This window comes from Otolemur garnettii, unplaced genomic scaffold, assembly GCF_000181295.1.
Source record: "Otolemur garnettii isolate 467f Iridium unplaced genomic scaffold, OtoGar3 scaffold00016, whole genome shotgun sequence".
In the NCBI taxonomy this organism is placed as follows: domain Eukaryota; kingdom Metazoa; phylum Chordata; class Mammalia; order Primates; family Galagidae; genus Otolemur; species Otolemur garnettii.
Genome location: NW_003852411.1, coordinates 20,747,979 through 20,775,429, shown reverse-complemented (window position 1 = coordinate 20,775,429; position 27,451 = coordinate 20,747,979). Strand labels below are relative to the sequence as shown.

The 27,451-nt window shown below is 38.4% G+C and overlaps 1 protein-coding gene across 1 annotated transcript in view; it reads left to right on the top strand.

Annotated features, from left to right (window-relative positions):
- The window catches only part of DNM3 (dynamin 3), a 549,381-nt gene that overhangs the window by 269,403 nt on the left and 252,527 nt on the right, over positions 1–27,451 (top strand). The window contains exon 15 of the mRNA XM_023510815.1: positions 11,996–12,109. Within this exon, the coding sequence (XP_023366583.1) occupies positions 11,996–12,109 (114 nt within the window). The remainder of the gene's footprint in view (positions 1–11,995; positions 12,110–27,451) is intronic.

Genomic DNA, 27,451 nt, shown 5'->3' with positions numbered 1-27,451 from the left:
CTGGGAGGCTGAGGCAGGTGGTGGATCACCGGGGCCCAGGAGTTCAAGACCAGCCTGAGCAAGAGCCAGACCCCACCTCTACTAAAAATAGAAAAACTAGCAAGGTGTTGTGGCTGGCACCTATTGCCTCAGATACTCAGGAGGCTGATGCAAGAGGATTGCTTGAGCCCTAGAATTTGACTTGCTGTGAACTACGACACCACTGTACTCTCTATCCAGGGCTATAGAGTAAGACCCAGTCTTAAAAAAAATAAAAAACAAAACCCCCCAAATTAAAAAAAAAAAAAAAAGAGGCTAGGTTTACCACTAATGCATTTACCGATAAGGGAAAGCCATGTCTACAAGCCGTCTTGGAGGAGGACACTTGAAGTGTGGCTGTCTGTTGCAAAGGTTAGGAATTTGCAGACTGTATTCCCTGTCACCCATCAGGATGTATTTGAGATATCTCCTTTTTCTATGTAGCATTTTTACGTCCTAGCAATTTTTACTTTCCTTTTGCTTTTGTGTTTCTCCTGTTACCTCCTCTTAGATAATTTCTTGGTCTCAGAAGCCTAAGCTTCCTAAGAGGATTTCTCCTCCTAAATAATTAATCCAGAGCCAGCTTGAGAATTGTACTTGGGGATGGGAAGAGGTAGGGTCGGTGGGTGGTGGGAGGAACCCTTACACCTGTAAATAAGCCACACGAGGTAAGGTTAGCTCTCCAACTCTTTGTTTGCCTTTGCTCAGAGTACAGAATGGCACCGAGGGCAGCTGATCTGATGTTTCCTGCCTAGGTCTGGCCCCAGTAGAGTAAAGGTAGAAGTTAAAGAGCACTCTGTGGCACATACGGACCTCAGCCACTTTGCAGTATAAAAGTAGGAAATCGAGTTTCACCTCCTAAGGCCTACAAGGCCTGTATATGGGAAGACTCTTTTCTCTATGGTTGAATCCTTGCCTCAGGCATACCTCCACTGGCCAAATCCAAGGAAGGTGCCCCGTATGCTGAGGATGCCTGTGCTTGCAAAGGAAGGTCCCTCCCCACCAACTGGGTGCCTGGCCTGGCCTGTGGCTTGATGGACCATGTAGCTCTACAGCATTTGCCTAGGAAATCCCTGCAGTGTGTGAACCAACCTCATAAAAGCAGCTAGTCATCTCTTGAGAAAGCTTTTGTAATCTATCACGATCAAGCTATCAAACAGCCCATGGCTTACAACCCCTACCCAGGCGAAAGCAGTTAAAAAAGTCAGCTGCATAGCTGAGAAAAACTTGCATGGTTGACTGTAAACAAGGTCAAGGTTAAAAGCCCCTGCTCACAAAGTTCAGGACCTTGGCCACACCAGAACTTTTCCACATGTCCTTTTCCTTCTCACCATAATCTTATTCCTTGTCTGTGTATTAATTTTATGATCTTGTGTGTCAGCCAGATGTGAGAGTCTGAACTTAGCCCTAACATACAGATTTTGCCTGACTTCGGTGAAGCCTGCTTTCTTATGCCATGGAGGAAGCCAACTGAATATGTCTTCTCTTAGGGTAGGCTCACCGCCAGGAGAGGCTATTCCCCTTTTCTCACTGCTGTTCTTGGAGTTGCTCTCAAAGTTTCACTATTTGGCTGAAGAATCTTGGGTGGTATTTATGGCAGTCAATTAAAAAAAATATATATGTGTCAGGACACAACTACAAAGAGAGACTCTACCTAACAAATCCAAATATTGTGACTTGATTGTTTGTACCCTAACATTAACCAGAAAAAAATAAAATGGTTTGTCTCCAGGAGAACAAATAAGAACGTGCCCTTTCAGCTCTCAAGGTCCTTTCTAGTCATTTAATTATGGAGTTCCTTGGGCTTGTTTACTTGGATGCTCAAAACAGAATTTAATATTCAAATACTAAGAGCCTGTAAATGCCAATTGTAGTGCATGTTGATAGATTTGTTTTGAGGATTTTAGATTTGAATACAAATTAACTTTCTATTTTATCCTTCTCTGTGAGGGGATGACTAATTCCACTTGTCATTCTTTTCAAATTTTCAGTCTTCGTCTTCTCTTGCACACTTACTTTCATTTTTGTCTTTTTCTTTTTTCCAGTAGCACTCTTACTTCTTGTGTTCTGACCGCTTTTCCCGAATATCTGCCTTTTTCTATCTTATTCCACTGTTTAACCCTCATTTCCCTCTTTCTCTGTCCCTCAGTTCTTTAGTGGAAAAGCATATGAGGAATCGTTCTTTCTGAAGTCCTCTTTTGAGCTGATTATTATCAGGAAAACAAATCTCTCTGTGACAATTGTGAATCCTCTGTTGTAAAAGGAAGGCCTGAGATTGGATCATTGCTTCTTGCACTATTTATGACAGCAGCTACATTGCTGACAGTGATCAGTGCTGAATTCACGTCTGTAGGTGTCTAGGAAGCATGCTTGTGTGCCTTATGCCCTCACAACAGGGTGGCCATCATACTGTTCTTTTTCCTCCAAATTAGAAGCCTATTGGAATGCAAATGACTATGATGTGATAGGGATCACCTTGCAGCTGTTGACTCTAATAGTTTATATATCTATTATTTGCTAATTTCATTTTAACTGCTATTAGTAACTCATAATTTTCATACAGCTCAATTGACTATATCCACTGGACTAAATGATGTTTAATAAATATCCTTTTGGCTATTTTACATGATTCTGGAAACAGTTGTGTCAGTTGGATCAGGCAGCTTATTGTTTCACATCATCTTAAACTCTGAAACCTCGATTTGTGTCTTCATTTACATAGTATCTGCTTTTTTCTTTTTGCACTATTTTATTTTACTTTATTTTATTTTTCTGTTATTGATTTTTTAAAAAAAATTATTGTTTGGGATTCATTGAAGGTAGAAAGAATTAGGCAAAGTCCCTTTTATAATTGTGTCCCACCCCACGAGGTATGCCGTACACTGAGACCCTCATTCCCCTCCCCTCTCCCCCCTTGCACTTTCCCCTACCCTCCCTTTTGTTAGCTCATCTACTGCCTGCACATTAGAATTGAGTACATTGGCTTCTTGGCTCTCCATTCTTGTGATGCTTTACTAAGAAGAATGTGTTCCAGCTCCAGTCAGGTTAATACAAAAGATGTAAAGTCTCCATCTTTTTAGCAGTTGGATAGTATTCCATGGTATGAATATACATAGCTTGTTAATCCATTCCTGGGTTGGTGGACATTTAGGCTGTTTCTACATTTTGATGATTGTAAATTGAGCTGCAGTAAACAGTCTAGTATAAATGTCCTTAGGATAAAATGATTTTTTTTGGGGGGGGGTAGATGCCTAGTAATGGAATTGCAGGGTCAAATGGGAGGTCTAGTTTGAGTTCTTTGAGGATTCTACATACCTCCTTCCAAAAAGTTGTATTAGTTTGCAGTCCTACCAGCAGTGTAAAAGTGTTCCCTTCTCTCCACATCCATGCCAGCATCGATAGCTTTGAGACTTTGTGATATGGGCCATTCTAACTGGAGTTAGGTGATATTTCGGCAGTTTTGATTTGCATTTTTCTGATGATTAGGGACAATGTGCATTTTTTCATATGTTAGCCATTCATCTATCTTCTTTAGAAAAGGTTTATTCATGTCTCTTGCCCAGTGATATATGTTGGGTCTTTTTTTGTTGATTAATTGGAGTTCTCTGTAGCTCCTAGTTATCAAGCTCTTGTCTGATTCATAATATGCAAATATCTTTTTCCCATTCTGAAGATTGTCTGTTTGCTTTGGTTGTTGTCTCCTTAGCTGTACAGAAGCTTTTCAGTTTAATTAAGTCCTATTTGTTTATTTTTGTTGTTGTTGAAATTGCCACAGAAGTCTTCTTCATAAAAGCTTTGCCTGGCCTCTATCTTCAAGTGTTTTACTCACTCTTTCTTTGTGGATTTTTATTGTTTCATGCCTTAGATCTAAATCTTTTATCCATCTCGAATCAATTTTTGTAAGTGGTAAGAAGTGCCGGTCCAGTTTTGGTCTTTTGCGTGTGGTTATCTAGTTCTCCCAGCACCATTTATTGAATAGGGATTCTTTGTCCCAGTGTATGTTCTTGTTTGGTTTATTGAAGATCAGGTGGCTATAAAATGTTAGTTTCATCTCATGGTTTTCAATTCGGTTCCAAATGTCAATTTCTCTATTTTTGTGCCAATACCATGCTGTTTTGATCACTATGGCCTTCTAGTATAGCCAAAAGTCTGGTAGGGTGATACCCAGCTTTGTTTTTGTTACTAAGAATACCCTTGGCTATACAGGGTTTCTTCTGGTTCCATACAAAATGAAGAATTGTTTTTTCTAAATCATGATAGTATGATGACGGTATTTTAATGGGGTTTACATTGAATATGTAGATTGCTTTGGGTAGAATAGACATTTTGACAATGTTGATTCTTTGCAGCCAAGAGCATGGTATGTTCTTCCATTTGTTAATTTCTTCTGCTATCTCTTTTCTTAAGGTTTCTTAATTTTCTTTATGGAGGTCCTTCACCTCTTTTGTTATGTATATTCCAAGGTATTTCATATTTTTTGAAGCTACTGTGAAGGGAATTGTGTCTTTGATTAGCTTCTCATCTTAGCTGTTATTGGCATATACAAAGGCTACTAATTTGTGGACATGGATTTTATATCCTGAGACATTGTTATATTTTTTGATCACCTCCAGGAGTATGGTGGTTGAGCCTTTGGGGTTCTCTAAGCATAAGATCATGTCAACTGCAAAGAATGAGCATTTGACCTCCTCTGCACCCCTTTGGATGCCCTTTCTTTCCTTCTCTTGCTGACTGTATTGGCTAGAACTTCCAGCACTATATTGAATAGTAGGGGCAATAGAGGACAACCTTGTCTGGTTCCAGTTGTAAGTGGAAAAGCTTCCAGTTTTCCATTCAGTATAATATTAGCTATGGGTTTGTTGTAGATGGCTTTGATCAGATTAAGAAATGTGCCACCTATGCATTCTTTGGTGTTCTAATTAGAAAATGATGCTGTATTTTATCAAATGCTTTTTCTGCATCTATTAAGGGGGATCATATGGTCTTTGTTTTTGTTTCTATTGATATGGTGAATTATGTTTATGGACTTGCTATGTGAAATCAGCCTTGTATCCCTGAGATGACACCTGATGACACCCTGAGATGATCATGATGCATTATTTTTTTAATGTGGAGCTGTACTCTATTGGCTAAGATTTTATTGAAGATTTTTGCATCTATATTCATTAGAGAAATTAGTCTGAAATTCTCCTTTTCAGTAGGGTCTTTTCCTGGTTTTGGTATCAGAGTGATGTTTGCTTCATAGAGTGTGTTGGGGGAAGATTCCTTCCTTCTCAATTCTTTGGAATAATTTCTACAGTATGGGTATATGCTCTTCTTTGAAGACTTTATAGAATTCTGGTATGAAGGCTGGACCAGGACATTTTTTTGTTGGGAGATTTTTTATAGTTTCTTCAATCTCAGGTTTTGAAATCAGTCTGTTCAAGAGACAAATTTCTTCTTGGTTAAGTCTAGGGAGAGGGTGTGATTCCAGGTATTGATCCATTTCCTCCACATTATCAAATTTCTGGGCAGAGAGTTTCTTATAGTACTCAGAGATGATCTCTTATGTCTCTGTGGCATTGGTTTTTATCTCCCCTTTATTGTTTCTGATTAAGGTTATTAGAGATTTTACTTTTCTGTTTCTAACTAATCTGGTGCTTACTCCTGGCTGCTTACTGAATTTTTTGTTTCATCTTGACTTGGGACAGGTTCACTACAATGTGTCCTGGAGAAGCTGTGTTTGATTTGAGATGACTTGGGATTCGATATCCATCTGAAAGGAGTGTGGTGGGGTCTTTAGTAAAATTTGGGAAGTTTTCATTTATGATAGTCTCCAGTAGGGCCTCCATTCCTTTGGGACAGTCTTCTTCAGGAATCCCTATTACTCATATGTTTGAATGCTTCTGTGGAGTCTCCTTGTTCTTTAAGCACCTGTTCTGCTTTCTCTCTCTTTTCTGCCTGTTTAGTTTCCTGGGTTAACTCAAAAACTTTATCCTCTAGTTGTGAGGTTCTTTCTTCTTCATGGTCTAAACCTATTTTTGATACTTTCTACTGTGTCTTTACATTCCTGATTGTCTCCTTCATTTCCTTAAGCTCTGCCATATTCTTTTTGTATTCTATATATGTCTTGTCCAACTTTTGCTTCTGTCTTTCCATTTTCTCATCCATTCCTTTTATTATCTTTATTATCCATATTTTAAATTCCCTTTATTTCAAGTCTATTAATTATTTATAGGTAGATTCTTCTGCAGTTGCTGCCTCAAGGTCCCTTGGGGGAGTTCCTGTTTTGGTTTTTCATGTTGCCTGAATTTTTCTGTTGGTTCCTCTTCATGTATTCTTTCTTTTTGTTCACTTCCTTGTCCTCCTCTTTCCTTCTCACTGTCTCCTTTGTTTCAAACAGAAGTCCTTGCTGTTGATGACAGTATGTTGTAGTATGTCACTGGCACTGAGGTGGCACTGTGGTTTTTTTGGGGAGACAGAGAGCACAGTCAGTAACCTCTATGGTCCTTATTGCAAACTTGGTTGCCTTCAGTGATAGGCACTAAGCCTATTCAGATAGCATTCTAAATGCTAATGACTATCAGCATTCAGACTCTGTTGGGTTGGGATATTAAAGCTCATAAGTATCCTTCAGGGGGAGGTCTCACAGTACCCCCTGACTCAGTTCCTGTGGGGTGCAGGAGTCACTGAGCCTGTCCTAAGAGTAGAGTTCTGATCCTGGCAGGTGGAATTAAGACGGCCATGTTTTAGGCCCTTGCCAAGACCTTCTCACCACCTTCCCACAATGGCAGCCCCCTGGCCACTGAGACCCTCTCAGTATGGCTGCCTCGCCAGCCACAAAACCTATGCTAGATCCACTCCAACCAGCATTCAAATCTGGTTATTGTATACTGTTTGAATCTGTCCATTCTTCATGCTTTCCACTCAATGTGCAGCTTCCCCCAACAACTAAAAACTCCAGAAAGGCTTCCTCTCATCCCAGACCTCTGTGGGGAGGCCAGCTGATCCCAGCCCAGTAACGATCACTTGCCCAATTCTTCAGATTTCCAGTGCTCCAGATCATATGCTGTATGCAGCTCATCACTTCCTTGTTATGCTCCCTGAGCTATGACTCTGGGTAAGGTCCCTATATCAGGTATGGCAGGGTTCTCTTATTTTCCCCAGTTGTTCTAGGAGAGCTCAGTTGAATAATCCTCCTGGTCTGCCATCTTGTTCCACCTCTGTTATCTGTTTTTTTTTTTTTTTTTTTTTACCTTATTCACTCCTCTGTCTCTTTATGTGCATTTTCTCATGGTCCACCTGTTAGTCCCTAGCCTTATTTCTCTGCCTGATTTAGATTCAATGGTTGTTTACCTGAAATACTCACTTGCCCCAAACCTTCAACATTTTTATACCTCTGTACTTGAGTCCTTTGGGTTTAGAAATTCAGAACACTGGGTCAATTCCCATTTATCCTCCATTTCCTACATTGGATGTTCAGAAAGGTGGTAGAAAAGATAACACAACTATGCTTATTATGTCTGAGCACATTTTGGCCTTCATCTTTAGCTTATAGCCATTTTTAAAAAGCTAATTCTAGTTGTGTTTGTGCTCACTCAATTGCAGATTTCCCCATTGGGGCAAGACTGCCTTCAGCCTTCCAGCTTTTGACCTACACTCTCCTGTAGATAATTTTGTATCTTTTCTTTTTACGAGAAGTGGAAAAATCAAATACAAGACTCCTAAACTGTCTTCTCTGTTCCTCACAAAGGACTTATACCCTCCCTCACTCATCCAGCCTCCCCAGGCTCAAGTGATATGGCAGCTTTGTTCCTACTCAAGGCTAGATTCTTCCCTGTGCTTCTCATCTCATCACTGCTGTCTTTGTCCTTATATCATCTTCACTGTACCACCGACCTCTTAACTCTCAGCTAATTATTTCCTTGTAAGCAATAAATATACTGAATTGTTGTTTATACTAAAAACAAAACTAAAAACAACCTCCCACCCCAAAACCAGACACAGGAATCACCACCACTTTCTTTGACTCTGTGCCCTATTTTGGTTTTAACTCCATCTTCCACCCTCCTCTGGGGAGAGTTCTATCTTTGGGAGTTCTCTCCATTGTTTTTTTGCTTCCCATTCACTTTTCTACTCAATGAACTCTGACTTCTCATTCCATCATCATGCTGACACCAGCACAGCTAGAGACACTGTGATGTCTGCATTGCACTTCCATGCCTTTTTCTGTGCTGAACTTGACACACTCCCAACCACACGCTCCTTGAAATTCACTTTGTCCTTGGCTTCCATGACCCTACTGCTTTTATTTCTCTGGCATTCCTTTTCAGAATCTTTTGTGATCACCTCTAAAATGTTAGTATCTCCCCAGGATTCCACCTTTGCTCAGAGTTTTAACTGCCCCCTTGTGTGTGTGTGTGTGTGTGTGTGCATGTGCTGAGCACTGGCAAGTTCAGACCTCTAATTGTAATCTTTCCCTATTTCTCCAGATGTCAGGCCACCTCTGTGTGTGTTTCCTATAGTGACCTCAAATTTAGCACGGCCTTGGTCAAATTCATTGTCAGCTCCCCACCTTACAAAACTTAGTCCTCTTCCTCCATTCCTTCTGAGTTTTAGAAGGGTTAGTTCTAAAAATTGGCATCTCCAAGAGTTTCAGAATCATCTAAAACAGCACACTGTCCAGTAAAAATAAATATAATGCAAGCTGCACATGGAATTTATAAATATTTGTTAGCCACATTAAAAAATAAAATGAAGTGGGAGGTGCCTGTGGCTCAAGGAGTAGGGCGCGGCCCCCATATATCAGAGGTGGTGGGTTCAAACCTGGTCCCGGCCAAAAACTGCAAAAAAAAAAAAAAAAGCAGGTGAAATTAATTTTTAAAATGGATTTTATTGAACCAAATATACATAAAACATTAGCATTTCAACATGAAGCACATATTTAAAATTAATGATATAACTTTTTTTAATCAAAATTCAGTGTCATTTATACTTATTACACATCTTAATTGAAACTAGTCACTGGGGCTCATAGACATGTTTGGCTAATGCAGATGTCCTCAAACTAGGGCCCACTTTTGACATTTATCTGGCCTGCTGGGTGTTTTTGCCGCTGCTGCCTGTCCTGCTTAGTGGCCAACTCGCCTACAGTCCAGCCTTCCAACAGTCTGAGGGACAGTGAACTTGCCCCCTGTTTAAAAAGTTTGAGGACCCTGGGTTAAAGGCTACTGAGCTAGTTCCAGAGTCTTTATATTCACTAATTCCCCTCTCTTCCATTTTATCTACTAGGTATTTGTTCAGTGGGTTCATCTCTTTTTAGCCTTATGTATCATAGCTTTAGTTCACAGCCTGGTAATTTAACTCAAGTTCTTTGTTCCAGAGAATGTGTAGGATCCATTGGCATGCAGGGAAATGTAGTAGGACATCTACTGATAAGTATTTTTATCTAGTTAATAAGAAAACATCTTAGGTTCATATTTATTACATATATTGGTGCCAGCACCCTTGCCATCTGTATTCCTAAGAGGTCAATAATAAAATGATAGATGTAGCAAATAAAATACATTTTATCCACAAATTCTTTTTAAATGTTAAAAATATTTATTTCATCTTCATGCCATACTTTTAAATTTGTCTTCATATATTTCTATATAATGTGTATGCTTTATTAACACAATGGTCACATATGTAATTTTAAAATAAATGCACATATATTAGGAATATGTACTTAAATTTTATTTTTGGTACTGTTAGGGAAGCAAGATTGGTGACATTTCAGGTCTCACTAAACTGGATCCACTCAGCTTCTCTCACCTCCTTCTCTGGCCTCAACCTCTTCATTTTCACTCACATCTTCTGCATTAAGTGGCTCTTTCAAACTTTGTTCTTATTTGTCCTTTATGGAAAACATATAAACCAATAAGCACACAAACAACTTCTTGAGGTGACTAATTCTATTCCTCTTCTAGATTCTTCTGAGGTACCATTTCCTCAAGGCAAGTCCATTACAACATCCCTATTGTATGGAGTTCCCCTCCTCCTGCTTGACACATGTCTCTCACTGTCCTATTGTATTGAAACTATATCTCTATAGGACTTGAGAGACTATAGTGTTCTTGAAGCCAGGGGATTGTGATATCATCATGTTATTTCATCTTGATATAAGGTATATTCTTAAGAAATGTTTATTAAACTAAGTTCACGGCTCTCTTTGAGTAGAGCCAGCCTGCTCTACCAATAGACGAAATGGTGATTTGGTTATTGCAATTTGTGGAGTATCTGGAAGACTTTTTCTGTATCTAAGGATACCAGATAAAATGAAACATTGAGTGCACTATTGTTGAGTACTATGACTAGTTTGCTGTTTGTAAGCCTTAGAGGTGTGGGCCATGATCTTAGGGTGAAATAATGTAACCAGCTCTTTGTGGCTTAAAATTGGTGGCAATCAGTTGGTCTAAGGAAGATGAAGTTTTGTTGTGTGGGTGCAGGCAGGGGTCTTTAAACTCCAATGAGAATGAGAAGCACTGGGAGCATTGTAAAATGTAAATTCTCATACACATTGCATACACATTCTGATGCATTCAGCTTGGTAAGTGGCTTAAGAATCTGTATTTTTAGAAAGCATCCCTATGATTATGACACAGCTGGTAGAAATCATACACTGAGAAATATTGTTTTCTTCTTTCTGAAGTAGAGAGTAAGAAGAAGGGGTAATTTTGAACCCTGGAGAAAACTGCCTTAGTCTGGACCTGAGAGGGCTGCTAGATAGAGTTTATAAAAGCAACAGAGCCTTAAAAGGAGAATGAGCACCTGGGAGATGTGGAAACAGTAAATCAGCGTGGCAGGAGCTGGGAGTGCAGAGAGGCTCAGAAAACCAATACTGAGGACTTCGGTTTATTTCCTAATTTCCCCTGGGATTGGCCTTCCTTCTTTAACTAGAAAACTGAATAGCAACATAGAAATGAAATCAGATTTCATTTTCATGAAATTAGGGTATTTTCATCTTACTTTAGTAACTGACAGTCATTCAATAAATAATTTTTTATATTTCACAATCTCTGGAATATTGAATGGGTTTTTTTTTTTTTGACACTTCAGGCAATGTCACACAATTCCATATAGCATTACATTTGTAGTTCTACAATGACAGAGTTATTTAGCGGAGAGGACGTGGTAAACTATGCCATCTGGAAAACAGAATTTCACTTTATAGCAACTGTGAGGAAAAAATACATTTTTCCTTCAATGCCATTTATAAATAATTTCCATCAAATCTGTAATCCCAGTTGTTGATGTTTTAAAATTTAAAAGCTACATAAAGATTTTTATGAAGATACTACGTGTTTGTATTTTTTTTTTTTATTAGTATGACAGAGAACAATCAGAAGTAGATGGATAAATCTAGGCCATTTACAAAAACCCCAGACTTTTCATTTTAGTTTATGATTTCAGCTTTCTCCCTCATCCAGTTGTATTTGGGGGCCATTGACAAGGAGCTAATTGGTTGGATTGAGTTTCTTCTCTTTCCCCATGGCTGGCTAGTCTCTGGTGGAAATCCTAATGAACTACAAACCAGACAAACAAATAGGCCAGTAGTTTGGAAGAGGAAAAGAGGCAGCGGGCATGGAAAGTCTATTGTTCATCCAGTCAACTAAATATGTTTTAATTGTAGCAGCAATGCCATAAATACGCCTGGCACAAGCCTGTTAGTCTGCCTCATTTCATTCCCGTCTGTTTCAGTCACTCTGCCTTCACCATCCCTTTGAGTCTCAGATTTTTTTATTTCATTCATTAATGATGGGAGAGATTTCTTTCCAGTCATCTGCCCTTTTGGAAGATAATTTCTTTTTTTAATAGCTCAGTAGAAGCGTTGGAAGAACAATACTGTCCTTATTGCAATTAAAATCTTGTTTTTAACTTCACTTCATCCGTGACTTCTTGTCTCCACTGGCTTCTGTTAAACTCAACACCTCTGCCAATTTCTGCTCTTTTGCAGGTGATTCGCAAGGGGTGGCTGACCATCAGCAACATCGGCATCATGAAAGGGGGCTCCAAGGGATACTGGTTCGTCCTTACTGCAGAGAGCTTGTCGTGGTATAAAGATGATGAGGTAAGCCACAGAGAGTGTGTTCTCAGTGACACGTTTCTAATTTTTCATTCATTGATATTATTGTGATAGACAGCATCAAGACACCAGTGGTTCTCTTTCAATGAGATTTAGCTTAGAATGTTTGTTTTCAAAAAAAGCACTGCTTTCTTTCCTCATAGATTTGAAATTTTACAATATCCCCCTCCAGTTTTCTTCCTGTTCATTTGTTTGGTGCAGTCTCGTGTTTGTTTACCTGAAGAAATGGAGTTAGGGATCAGGAGTTGGAAACTTCTTTCTCTGTAGTAGCACCAAGGTACTGGGAGGGGAAAGTAATTTTCCTTAAATAGTGTGTTGAAAAGACGCAAGGTAATAAAACATCTGAAGAGTAAAATTAATAATATAAAGTTAATAGAGAATTGTTGGAATTATTGCTGTGACATCTGCCTCAAGTGAAAGGCCTCTGAGCATGGCTGCATCACTAGTTTTCAAGTGGGTCTCAGATAATTATTGATTTTGTTCTTTGAGAACTTGATGTCTATGTAAAAGCATGGATTATGGTAATTGTGGTGCTCTGGTTCTTGTTAGATGTTTATAAGTTTGGTCCTGTAACCTAACTACTCATGTAAATGTGATTGTTATAAAAGTGCAAAAAAAGTCATATTGTTCTTACCAGGCCATTTAAACACTATAAAGGGATTCATTAAATTTGGGAGCATACAGATAAAAATTAAACTAAGTTTTGAACATTTTAATAGCTCTGGTCTGACGGGAGGATTTTCTGGTACTTCTGTGCAACATGTAGACATTGGATAAGAATACTCTATAATGGTAAATCTATGTGCAGGCAAGGTTGTCTCAATTTCAATTGGCTGTGTAGGGGTGGATTTCAGAGTTCAGTCCTTCCTCTCTTGGCCTGAGTTCTTTTGAAAATATTACAAGGTGCCTTCATCAATTGTTGGAGGGACAATTTCATGTCTCATAGTTCTTTCTGTTTCCCAAGAGCTTTGTGGGTAATGGTGTGTTGCAAAAATACTGTTATGGTAGTTTGACTGCAGCTGAATTTACTGCAGCAAAGGAAATCAAATTCTATAGAAATGTCCAAACAAAATTGCTGTTTAGGAGCTTATAGTTAAATATTTCTATCACTGACCAGCGTCTAAAGTAGAATTACCCATTGTGATAGTCACAGTGTGAGGAGTAGCTATGGTTTCTTTCCGGTACTGGCTGCTTAGAGATCCCTGTCATTCCCGTGGAAAGCTCTAGTTTTAAAGATCACAGCTTGGGGAACTGTGAGACACTTCTCTAGATATAAAAGTCAGTAAATAGTTTGTCATCTTTATATTTCATTGCTCTAAGATATCTTCTCTTAGATATATTTTTTCCCAAGAATTTAGATGATCATTTATGTATATTTAAACACATGCCAGTCGTGGGGCTTTTTTTAGCTATACGTGGGGATGCAAAAGGTTAAACTGAGGAATCATAATAGTAATACTTAGTTTTTGTATGTGTATTAATTAACTCCTTTAACCTATGTTGCCACCTTAAATGTAGGTGTTATTAGTACTATTACTATATTTTTCAGGTAAGAAAACTAAAAAAACCCCACAGCAACCTTTTGAAAAGTAATTTCTACAAGACTCAGTTTCCCTTATTGCGGAACATTTCATGTTGTCAAGGAAAAATAACTTGCCATGGTCACATAGCTAGTTGGTGGCAAAACAGAAATGTGAATCTAGACTGTTGGGCTCCAGACTCTGTGCTGTCAACCACACATGTGGGCAAGATTCCCAGAGATGCCTGGTGTTGTCCAAGTCAACCTCACCCCACAGAGAATTTATTAAGATGATTTCCAGGCATCTCAGTGTTGACCTATTCCAGAGAAGTGGGAGACTCTGGAGTCTCCACTGCTATTGGAGTGTGGCTTTAGAGTTCTCTGGCATGATGTTGAGGGTCCTGAAATAAGCCCACTAGAGGCATACAATGATCCCCGTGGGGGAGGAAGAAGACTTGAGAGCTTGGTGCACGTGTGGTCACTGGTCATCTTCTCCTCTCCTCCAAAGACTCAGGATAAGTTTTTACAGATTTGCTGCTGCCGAAGTGCCCTCACAAGTACTTGATGACAACAAATAGAAAATCAATGTGTACAGTTAAATGTTAGCAGTATCATGAACATTTTATAGGTATGTGTGTGGAGGGTGGCTCATTTCAGGAAAAAGGGATTAACACACAAGACTGCCACTCTATGGAACTAATGAGAGAGAATGCTAATAATTTCAGATAGTAAGCACTTGGACTAAAATAAGATGAGTCAATGCGTGAGAAAGTGATGAAGGAGGGGCCTTTAGATTAGAAGAAAGTAGTGCTTGAGCAGAGACTGAAATGATGTGCTATGCAGATTTTGTTGAAGAACATTCCAAGCTAAGGGAACAGTAAGTATGAAAGACCCAGGAATGGAAGCTGAGAGAAGGCCCATGGGTGGAGAATAGGAAACACTGGTGGAGAGAGGCAGGAAGTAAAATCAGAGGTACTACAGTTAGGAAAGGTAAGCGAAAACCACTGAATGTTCTGGTAGGTTGGGGGATGATTAGTTCAATGGTTTAAAAAGATTACTCCAGCTCCAGGATGTCTATGATGTGGGACTGGTTGTATGCACAGATGGAGCAAGAGTGGCAAAATAGAAGAAGGGAAACCAGCTGGGACACTCTCAATAGTGACCCAGGTGAGAGGTGATGGTGGTGAGCTGGGTTGTGGTTGGTGGTGAGGAGCACTCACGGTCAAGGTAGCAGATCTGTGGGCTATACACAGCTACACGTGAGTTGTCAGCTACCATTACCTGTTCAGAACTCTGCTCTTGCAAGAAACAAGACAGGGAATTTTCAAAATGTTAATGCCTGACTCAAGAATGACCACAGCAGGCATCCTCAAATTACAGCCTGTGGGCCACATGTGGCCAACCTAGGACGTTTATCTGGCTCGCCGGGTGTTTTTGTCGCCGCTGCCTGTCCTGCTTAGCAGCCGACTCGACCTGGGGCCTGCAGTCCAGCCCTCCAACGGTGTGAGGGTCAGTGAACTGGCCCCCTGTTTAATAAGTTTGAGGACCCTGGACCACAGTCTTCAAATTGTCAGATCATCTGCATCAGCAGGGCAGAGCCTTATCCACCAGAGCCATCCTTGTTCATTGCTCTATACCCCTCACCACGGTGGCTCTGTACCCTGCTCCCTTTGCTCCTTTTGACAAAGTTTCCTGCCACTGCAGACTGACACTGGGCCCACTGTCAGGGCAGAAGGAAGGGGATAGTACTGATCCTTGGTCTTTGCTAGTATTTAACAAGTGTCTTCTGGGAGCCAAACCTGGAAGGGAGGGTATGGGGAAGAAGGTCAAGCAGACCTGTCAGAAGGGTGGGGATTAGAGGTCATAATCCATCTCTGGTCTCTTGAACACTTAATCTTGAACAGCAATGTTTTAAATGATGTTGGGGTTCCATAAAGGTCTTATTATGTATGGATTAAACACAGTTCTGTGTACAGTCTGGAGAACCCCAAATTAATTAATTAACTAGTTAACAGAGTCTCACTCTGTTGCCCATACTAGAGTGCTGTGGTATCAGCCTAGCTTACAGCAACCTCAAACTCCTGGGTTCAAGCAATCCTCCTACCTCAGCCTCTGAGTTAGCTGGGACTAGAGGCACATGCCACAATGCCTGGCTAATTTTTTCTATGTTTAGTAGAGATGGGGTCTCACTCTTGCTCAGATTGGTGTCAGACTCCTGAGCTCAAGGGATCCTCCTACCTCAGCATCCCAGAGTGCTAGGGTTATAGGCATAAGCCACTGTGCCCAGCCCAAGAACCTCGAATTTAGAATATACCTTTATGAAAACAAGCTTGAATTCTGACTCAGTTTTTGGAGCCACCTTGTGGGTAAGTTGAGTGCTTGTACACACGTGTCAGCACCTATATACTCTTTGGAAATCCAGTTACATGACAATTTACCTTTTGTAAGCAAATGTGACACAGGAAATATCAAGTTAGTTGTAGTTTCGTTCATTTATTCAATGATAAATTTCTATACAAATTTTCATAGAGAATCGTCCTATTTTTTAATGTGTTCTGTCTTCTTCCTACTTTGTTACATAATTTGACTGTTGTATTTTCATTATAGTCTAAATGGCTATTTAATAAATAGCATATCACATAAACATAAGTATTGTTTTAACTTTTGACAGGTTTGTAATAAATATAAATGAGTTATAAAATGTATTTGTGCCTAAAAGGCAATGACTCAAACTGTTTTTTTTTTTTAGGATAACATTAATTGATCAAAAGACCTTATGATACATCCATCTGTTTAGGTGCCCTGAAAGGTATGGGTTACTATGATTGACTGCAGGTGCTGGGGCAAGTAAATTCACCTCCCTGAGCCTCAGTCTTCCCACTTATCAAATGGGGACCGTTGCTCAATGAATCACTTCAATAGGATGTTTTTAGGACTCTTGAGTAATCATATATTAATATTAATAAATGCCCTTGGCGTCATACTGATATATTTATTTTTTGCCATGAGAAGTAACATCATACCCTCCCACAGTAATGTCATTTGACTCACATATCTTCTAATTTCCAAATTTTCGTCATGTCATGTTGTGAGATAGGACATATGGGATCTGAGTTTTCTTGGCAGAAAATGATAAGGTTCAGATAACGAAAAGAAATTCAGATCCTATTTCTTTAGTGAGCCTTTCCATGTTGTCACCTCTCCAGCCTATAGTCTCTCCTACATCTTAATCAAGAGCTACAGATGATGATACCAAACCATATGTTACCTAATCAAGATGGCAGGGGCACTAGCACAATAGCATGCATAATGATTTTAAGCTAAGGTTGGCATGACTACAATAGTAAGACCACAGCATTTTTCTATTTTCTCCCCATCCTGAATAGGGATCTACTCTTTGATTTTGAATGTATGCATTAACCCTCTGAAGCATCCATAAACTGTAGTTTTGAACCAGTACTCTACAAGACAATAATTTCTTTGTAATGTTACTGATAGATGACCTTAATAGAAAGGTTTCCACCTTTCTAGGCTACGTGCCTAGGATACGTTATGTGTCCTAGGCTATGTTATGTTTCCACACAATATTTTTATAATACAGTGTGGTTACAGTTGATACAATTTATCTATTTGGCTGTATGTTATCCTATGACATTATTCTAAGAAAATTCAATATAAAAAGAAATAAGGAGCCAGGTGTGATGGCTTATTCCTTTAATCCTAGCACTCTGGGAGGCTAAGCTGGGAGGACTGCTTGTGGCCAGGAGTTCATGACCAGCTTGAACAAGAGTGAGACCCCATTTCTACTCCCAAATAGAAGAAAAATTAGCTGGGTATCCTGGTGCACACTTGTAATTGTAGCTACTTAGGAGGCTTAGATGGGAGGATCACTTGAGCCCAGGAGTTTGAGGTTACAATGAGCTATGATCTTGCCATTGCACTCCAGTCTGGGTGACAGAGTGAGACCTTCTGTCTTAAAAAAAAAAAAAAAGAATTAAACATCTACTATCTAATCATCTAATCATTTCACAGAACAAGGACTTTTTTTTTTTTGAGACAGAGTCTCACTTTGTCACTCTTGGTAGAGTGCTGTGGCGTCATAGCTCACAGCAACCTCCAGCTTTTAGGCTAAGGCGATTCTCTTGCCTCAGCCTCCCGAGTTGCTGGGATTACAGGCACCCACAACAACATAGGCTATTTTTGTTGCAGTTGCCATTGTTGTTTTAGCTGGCCAGGGCCGGGTTCAAACCTGTCACCCTCGGTATGTGGGGCCAGCTTCCTACCCACTGAGCCACAGGTGCTGCCCTGAACAAGGAAATTTTAATGACAAAATAGAACAGTGAGCTATGATCAGGCTCCTCTATTCTAGCCTGGGTGACAGAGTGAGATCCTATTTCTAAAAAAAGAAAGGAATAAAACATGTTTCACAGATTTAGATGGTTCATAAATAATCACCAAAGGGATTTTCCCAAGGCTTGCTGCCTCTTTCTCTACATTTTGTTGCTAGATCCCCAGACTCCGGAATTTCCTATGCAAATGTCCCTGAGGTCATTTCCAGAGGTTGCACAAATCTTTTCCCAGGTTCATCCTCCAGAGGACGCTGTGCGAGTGTGAGCATCCTGAGGCCTGTATGGTGGTAAAAGGATAGGTGTTTGTGGGGGGGGGGATGAGGGCAGAGCTTGGACATATGGACTTGTGTGTCCATGTGCACCCATTGTGCTCTGGGATGGATGATATTTAACTCCTTTGATTTCTATCAAAATAATAACACAAGGATATTTGTAGTACTAAGGATTTGGGGAAGAAATATAGCCATTCAAATAACCTCCGATGGAATATTAGATGTCCTTCTGCACAGCAGTTTTTAACCTGTGGACATCCCTCTTGGATGTGTCACTAGCAGCTCTAGCCTTTGGCTGGCCCAAAATAGTGTATTGAATAGCACAGAATAGTGTATTGGCTTCAGTCTTCCTCCACCCTCCTGTCCCCTCTTCAATGCTGTCAGTCTGGATTGCCCCAAACTCAAGGTGCTTCTCACTCCATTATATATGTCAGCTCATTTCTCAGCATCTGGTCTGTTCTTCACTGCAGGCTCCTTTGCACGTACAAACTAGTCAAAATGCTCAGCCAAACCAAATGGCCTTCCAGGTTACAAGAGGTTTCCTATCCAGGAGTTGTGGTTGTAAATAGCATTCCTCCTGTTCGTCATACCTGCTTACACTCCTGAAGCCTGCTTTCCATCTGAATGATGAGCTTGATGATGATGGTCATCTTAGTGATTAAGCGTATGGAGTATTTGCAGTTTAGCAGACACTGAGCACTCTGTTTACATTATTCATTTTAGAGATGAAATCCAAGCTCAGTGACAGTGAGTAACTTAGCCAGCTGCACAGAATCAGTGCTGTGCTCTTAAAAGCTCTTAATTTTCTGAACATTTCCTGGAAAATATTTGTGAGTACCTGTTATGTACCAGGCACTATCCTAGTCACTAAGGATGAAATGGTAAGCAAGGAATTCATGGTACCTTCCCTTACAAAGGGTATTTCCCTATAAAGAAAACATACAAACAGGAAGGCCTATCAGATGCTGATTACAGGCTGTGAAGAAAACAAAGCCAGTGATTTGCTGACATAGAAAGTATCTGAGATGGAACTCACAGACTATAGGGACTTTAAATTGGAGAGTTAGACAAGATTTGTGTTAATGTCTTAAGACAAAATTGAGACTGATCAATTCAAGGGACAGAATTAAGCCCAGTGTGACTGGAGCAAAGAGAGAAAGGGACTTGAAAGGTAGGGTTTTGTTTTTAGGAAGTGTTTTTTGTTGTTTGTTATTTTTATTTTTTTTTCTCTCTTTTTTTTTTTTAGAGACAAAGGTCTTACTCTCCCACCCAGACTGGAGTACAATGCTATGATCATAGGTCACAGTAACCTCAAATTCCTGGGCTTAAGAGATCCTCCTCCCTTAGTCTTCTGAGTAACTGGGACTAGAAGTGTGCACCACTGTATCTGGCTAATTTTTTTTTTTTTTGTAGAGATAAGGTCTCACTATGTTGCTCAAGTTGATTTCAAACACCTAGCCACAAGTGATCCTCCCAGTTTGGCCTCCCAAAGTGCTGGCATTATAAGTAAAGGCACCATTCTCCACCCACCTTTGAAAGTCACATGATCGGATTATAATGTTTTTTACAAATCCCTTTGGTTATCTTGTGGAGAATGTATTGAAAGAGGGCAAAACTGAGTGGCCTGTGTAAGAGATAAAGGAAACTTGGGCTGGAGTGAGTTGATGGAAATGGATAAAAATGAATGGATTTAAGAGAGTTTTCAGAACGTGAAAATTGACATGACTACTCATCACTCGTGCTGAGTATTCCTGCAAACCGTAAGGCTTTTGTGACCAGGAGCCATTGCTTAGTTTATTCTGCCACCAGGAAACGCAGTACCGACAGGAGGCACTAGTTAAATAAAAATTGAATAAAGATGTGATTGAGACAGTGAATGAATCAATGTAGCATAATAATGCATCATGTTTTGGCATATCAAGTGCCTTAATTAAGTTACCGAATTTCAGGGTAATGTTATCTTGGAGGTAGATTGCCACGAAATTTTGTTAATTTTCCTCATTCAGGGTGAATGGAGTTTTTTCTCCTCTGACTATATAAATGTGACTTCCTGGATTAAAGATGATTTAAGGAGAAAATAAATTTCCCAATGTTATTTTCCCCCATAGCAAATATACGTTACCATGTTCTTAGGAGGAATTTAGAAAAGAGTAAGGTGGGACGATAAAACAGAAACTCATTTTGAAAGGATTTTTGATCTAGATAATTTTACACTCATACTTTAAAATGTGATTTAGAAAAAGTGGCCTTTCTTTAACTTATGCTTAAAATATGAATTTGGGGAGCATAGGATCCTCTGATTCAAAGAGAAAAGAGCTTTATTTTTTTTAAAGTCAATGAGAAATGTATAAAATTATATAAATGTAATAACTTTTAACAAAGATAGTTAAAATCTCTAAGGAAAGGGAACTGCTCATTTATGTACAGTGAAAGCCCTCAGTCAATATTTATCCCATTTCTGTAGCCCAACGTTAAGATGAAAATCATAATGGGATACTCCTAAGAAGCTAGAATAATAACAACAGAAGCATTGCCAATGGAAATGTACTACCCTTACACGATTGAAGAAAATCCGCCATCTGCACTGCAATAAGGACATTCTTTGGACTCTTAAGAAATTACAGGCCTCATTTTTGTGGGTTGAAGTGTTTGGATAGCTTGATAAGGAGATTATATAATTCCCTTATAGGGATATTTACTTAGCATTGTTTTTATTGTGTAGCTAGAACAGATGACAAATGTAAATTCAGTGGGAGGAAACAAAGTGACAGTTATATCCCTGGATGGTCAAAATCGAGACAAAGATTCATAGAAATCCTTAGCGCTCCTTCCATTTTTCACTTAGACTTTTGAAGATTGTGCATATTTTCTGCTACATCTGCGTGCTCCTTGTGGTGGAGACGGTCAGCATTGACCCTGTGAAACTCTTCACACTCCTTCTTGAGCTGTTTTCGTTGGTCAAAAGTTAGGTATTTTTATAAAAACATCCCTCTGAATATGGAACTTGAACCCATGTGTGTTCTTTGAAATTCTTCATGATCAGAACTGTTTTTTTATATACAGAAACTATCTGTGTTAAGCTTTTTAACCTAGGATTATTTCATGCAGACATTCCCATGTTCTGGCATTATCTGAGGATTTATAATTTTGAAAAAAATAATTACTCCATCTGTGATGGCACGTCCTTTTACACATTTATTAAGAACGCATTTAGATTCAAACCCACTCCCCTATGCACACTGTTTGTCCTACTCAAAAATTTCTGTCGGAAGTATACTGTTACCCTTTCTGTGACTTTTTCCCAGAAAAGTAAACTTTTAAGATATGCCTTATTTAAAATATATATAAAACCACATATTTTTTGAGAGCTAAGCAAAAAGAAAAAAAAATTTTTTAAAGTTGTTACCCTCATGTGTTAAGGGAAAAAAATATTTAAAAAATTATCCTGGAATGTCCCATTTCAGGATGACCCTCCTGCCCAACCAGCTGTCCCTTGGGAGTGGGGCAGACTGGAGCAATCTCCCTGTTGTTCTTGCCCCATTCTGGGAGTGACCAAGCACCCTTCTGAGATTGCTCTGCAGGTTCCAGGACGATTCTATACACTCCTCTAGGCAGCATTTGCAGCAGGTTGCATAAAGCATTTAAATTGGTTAGAGCTATGTCAGTATTCCATGAGACGTTTCTGTACTGTCTTCCTGTTTATATTTTACATTTTGCGAAGTATTATTTAGGGCTGTATTTGCTAGCCCTGGGCTTTTATTTAAGGGAAAGAGCCTTATTATTGCATAGTGCATCTGGCAGAAGCAGCAGTGAATTTTAGCAGGTGACTTATTTACAGATGAGATTGTTTAAATGCGAGGCATTTAGATTAATCAGACTTTCCCCTTCATAGTTTTGCCCCATCACACGATTTTTTTCCTTCAAGAAATTATAGTGTCAGGTTTTGTTAAAATATCGCCACATCAGAAATTTTAAACCCCATGGGGGCTCTTAGCCTTACAACTAAATCTTGCCTTAAAAATATGAAATATCTGTATGAAAAATAGAGGCGAAATGTCTACTTATAAAATTTAAAAAAGCAGTTTTTAGCAGCCTTGTGTTATAATTTTTTTAAGCTTGGCCAGACTCTTTCTAAGAAAGATGAAAATTAATTTTAAATACTGAAGTTAAAATATGTTAATGAACCAAATCAAAGTTGACCAATTTCAAATTTTAGCCATCGTCTCACTTTTTGAAACATTTATATACAAAGCCAGCCCTGATAATTTCACTTCAGTTAACTGTGCATAAACTGAAGTTTTTCCCAAAAGATACGGCATAATAACATTGCATATCTGTTAACCACTTTCCCTGTGCTTTTGAAAATATTAAATTGCCTAAACATCTCAGGAGTTTGAAAGTTTACAGTAAATGGAAGCAAATGCTCCAAGGGGACGCACTGGCTCTCAGAATTCCCCTTTTGGAACTGTAGCCCCTTCTTAAACAGTGACACAGCAGTAAGTCTGTGTGTATCAGCACACTTGGAAATAGTGTAGTTTCAACTTCACCATTTCCTCTGTCAAAGAGAAGAAGCAATCATTCTAATACCTTTGGGAATTCTGCTGGAAATTTATTTATACTCCTTTCACTGTGATTTACCCAGACCCAAACTTGTAGAGTTTATTAACTCAAAGTACTTGATCCTCTGGAATATCATCCTTTCTTCTTTTTTCTCCTTTCTCTCTCCATCACTCCTCCCCTTAAAATAAAGTCACAATACAGAAAACTGTACTTAGTTTATGGATTCAAAATATTGGAATAATTTATTCTTTATCAAGCATTAGGAGGCTATATTATTTTGTTATATTGACTTCTTTATACTGATACGGGGTTCTCCAAGGCTGTATATCATAAATGTCAAGGGTGGTGATTTGCTGACAACAATTAGGAAAAGAGAACTATAGCAAGCACAGGAACATTTTCAGAAATGGGTTTTATTATATTTCATAGGCACCACTCACTTTACGTTTGGTGGGTTTTAATATTTGAATCAAAATAGAAAGAATCATATGAATACATACGAGTTAAGTATTAAACCAACAGATTAACCCCCCAGGCCCCAAGCCCCTCATTTTGGCTGTAGCTCTTGGTGTAGATGCTATGGTGTGAGGGCTGCTCGCTCTCAATGGCTGGTTGTCATTCAGGCTGGGTTGTCATGTGACTGCCTGTCTGTGCCTGCTGTACAGGTGAGCGGATGTTCTGCACAGCAAGTGTAGACAGGCAGACACATGACAACTCTGTCCAGCCAGGCCCTTGGTTCCTTCAGGTTTCCTTTGCTCATAGACAGATACAATCAGCCTGTTTTCCAGGTTTGGTGATTTTGGAGAGTAAGGGGGAGAGGGAGAAAAACACACAACAGAATTAAACATTAAAACATTATGGAACTAAAAACAAGTTAGACTTTGGACTTTATTCAGAAAATACACTTATACATTTGTTCCAAATGTGCTAACATGGGTAAATATGTGTCACAGAAAACTCACATTAAAATTTTAAGGAAATAAGATTAAACACGAGGTATATTCTCCAATTCAATTCATATTATTACTGGCCCACATGCAGTCAGGGTTCAGAGTAATTGAACCAGATGTTTTTCCTCTTTGCAAAAACTGCATATTTTAATAGTGAAGTTAAAGATAAAAGACTATGTTTATACATGTTTCTTGTAGTAGATAAGTACCATAACCTTGCCCATGAAAAAGAAAATTATTATTTACATGGAAACGACAGCCATTTTCAAAATAATTCGCGAACTTAATATATTTGGCAACCAGACCAGCCGACTTTGGTATCTGATGCTTTGATAATGGGATTTTACAAGGGAATAGATTTTTACTAATACTAGATTAAACAATAAAGAGCTTAATCAAATTTCTCATTTTCCTTTTAAATGCAAAGTATCTAAGGATGGATCTGAAAATCAAATTAAAGGCAGTTGTGAGTTTACGTTATCTATCTCTTAATTAACTACAGGGCCATGCTATGAATCAAAAGGTCATAAAGTAGACATCAAAAAGGTAAAAACATTGTTACATTTTTAATGCTTAGAAGGCATTTTGGACAGAGTAGAATACAGTTACAAAGTACTGTTAGTATCTTAAATACAGAAAAGGAAAATTTCATTTGCAAATTAATTTTGAGAAGTAGACTTTTTTTCTGTCTTCCATACTATAGGGTGAATGTTAATTTATCATCCAAAAATTAAAACCAGACCTTTTGGAGAATGTTCTTAGAATCTGTATAATAAAATGCCCCTCATATTGAATATGCAGATATAAAATTTAATTCTGGTGACTCGAGAATAATTTTACTAATTATTGTAATATAAATGATCAATTTATATCTATAAAGGTATGAAACAAATTTTTCTCCCCTTTAAAAATCAAAATATCCAAATAGTCTAAATTCCAGTAAGTAGGATTTCCTAAACAGACACACACACACACATACACACACGTTATTATTGTCCAAGGAGTATGTACTTAGGTTTTTCAAAGAACTTTAAGGAAAACCAATAGTTTGTTATTTACCTTTAATTGTAAAATTCCGAGAAAACAGCAAATCGAAACTTTATGAAAAGCAAAATGGTTTTTAGAAACTGTGAAAAAAATGCCAGTTTTCTACAAATCTGAATTTTTGTGTGGTAATCAGATATGCTAATGTCTTAATAAAGAGTTGAAAGGTGCAATTTTCTATATATTTATGTCATTTCTCAAGAAAATAAATTTCTGCTTCTATTTCTGGCTATCACTTTAGAGTCAGGGAACTTTTTCCTTCTCTTGACAGAATAAAAACCATTGAGTAAGTAGGGCTGCTTTTTTAAATAATTACAAGGTCAGAGTGTGCAAAAAATAAATTCCTTAGAATACTATTTTGTTATTGTGGCTGCATTCAGTGCAGCAGAAAGTAATTATAGAGTGAGTCACTTACAAAAGTATACTGCTTAATTAAGAATTATCATAATTCTGTATAGCTTTTCCTCTCTCTCCCATAAATTATTTGATCCAGTTACCTCTGCTCAATTTAAGGAATGATGCATGCAACCTGAAAGAATAAAAAGAAATATTTGTGAGTTTATATGTTATGCTTTAATATGAAGCAGTTTTATGAAAGCAAGATATACACATTTTTCTTTTAGGAATCCCAGAACCGTTTTTCAGGGAAGAAAAAATATTGCTGAAAATGATTTTTCTACTCATGAGGCTTTTGTATAATTTATGTTTCTAACAGATTTTAAAAATGTAAATAGTGTGGGTAAGTAGCATACTAGGGTACGCATACCATAGTTATGCTGAACCTGCCCCTGAGCTTGTTAAAAAGGATGAAAGACTAAAAAACATTTTAAGACTTTTTTTCTATCTCCCCAACTATAGGGCGACGATTAGTTTATTATCACTTAAAAAAGTAGCTAAAATGTGAAAGAGCTACTAATGTTCTTATCATAATATATAATTTTTAATATGGTTATTATACCTTCTTTCTTTTCGTCTTTTATTTCTTCAGGAAAAAAAATGCAAGAAAAGGATTAGCTTTTAAGTTTTCTGCAGTCAAATGGAACCAAAGCAACTCCAGGAAATGGGTTGCATGATAAGTCAGGAAATACAAAATTTATTTTCTTTAACGTCCTTCATTATCTCTATTTACTAAAACTTATAAAAAATTCTTAATAAGAGATCTTTGGAAATGGGTAAATATTTATATCTCCGTGATTTGCAGGAGACCAAAGCAAAAAAAAAAAAAGAATTTGAAGTCAGAAAGTTTCAATCTCAACTCAGGAATTTCCTGTCTCAGGTTAAAGTCTGACCTTCTAGTTATTTTAAGCCAGGATTTCTGAGTGATGGTCTCTTCATTTTTTATTTGAACGTTACTGTGATGGAGGGGCTATGCTCCTTAAAGAAGAGTGAAATCAATTGTTTTCTAAAGAGCAGAGCCTTTATAGAGTATTCAAAAATTTTGGCTTCTCTTTAGTGAATATAGATGCTTGTAGATGAGTGAATTTTTCACATTATCAAGTTGTACTTTTGGTATCTTTTAACAGCTTAAGACTTCAACCCCCCAAATGGGAAAAATTCTTTCATTAGGATTTTTATGCCTAAACTCGTTCCCACAGAGTGAAAATACTTGGGTGGTCTGTAGGCGAGAGGTGGGGGTAGATAGTATATTTTGGTCTTTGGAAAACATAAACATATTATCTGGGCCGAAAGCCTGAATGCCAGGCAGGAAGGATATTAAGCCTATTGACTTGGTGCAGGAAAAATTATCACTGTGAAACTCTGTCCCATTGTAAACAAACTTGCTTTGATTTTGAGATCTATGGCTTAAAAGAGAAATAGGTCTGAAAATCTAAGTACACCATTTTATAGTGACCTCTTCCAATTAAGAAATCAGTATGTGGAAGCGAAGGGTCTGAATTTCCTTTCTCTTAGATGGAGGAAAAATTCTTGTAACCCAGTACCTAGTCTAATTTATCCATCATCCATATGCTGAAATGAAAAATCATTACAAACTTTCTGTGAAATGCCGTTCGGACCATTTTCTACAAACGTTTTTCTCTTTATGACCATGTACAGTATTTAATTTTAATACTTACATTCACCGTTATCTCCAAGGGCAGTTTTAGTTGAAGATGTTGACTGCTGGTTAGTTTCCTCTGGAATAGATTCCATGATTCCTAAAATATTTATATATCTCCTTACAAAGTAATATCAGAATAAAATGAAACATCATTCTAATGACCCTGGAGATAGATTTGCTTGTTTGACCATACGTGCATATAAATGTGAACCTATTTACGAGTGCATGAACTGCCATCCTGCCTTTAATCAGCAGAGGCTGAGAAAATGAGCTTTTACTTCTGATCTTTAATTTCACTCCCACGATTTCAATATAAGTACTATTCCTTTACATTTGTTAAGAGTTTTCTTTAAAAAATGGGCTGTTAGGACTTCACTGAGTCTGGGGAGGGCCCCTCAGTCCCCCTTAACGATGTGACTCTCATGGTGCTACTCCTCGTGGTTCTGGCAGGGGCCCTTTATGTCCCTTCTATCTCCAGATTAAAAGTCATCCTGTGGGTGAAAAAGGGGTGAGGAACCAGGAGGGACTCGTTTATTCCAAACAAAAAAAACCCATGTACCTTGAAGAGAGATAT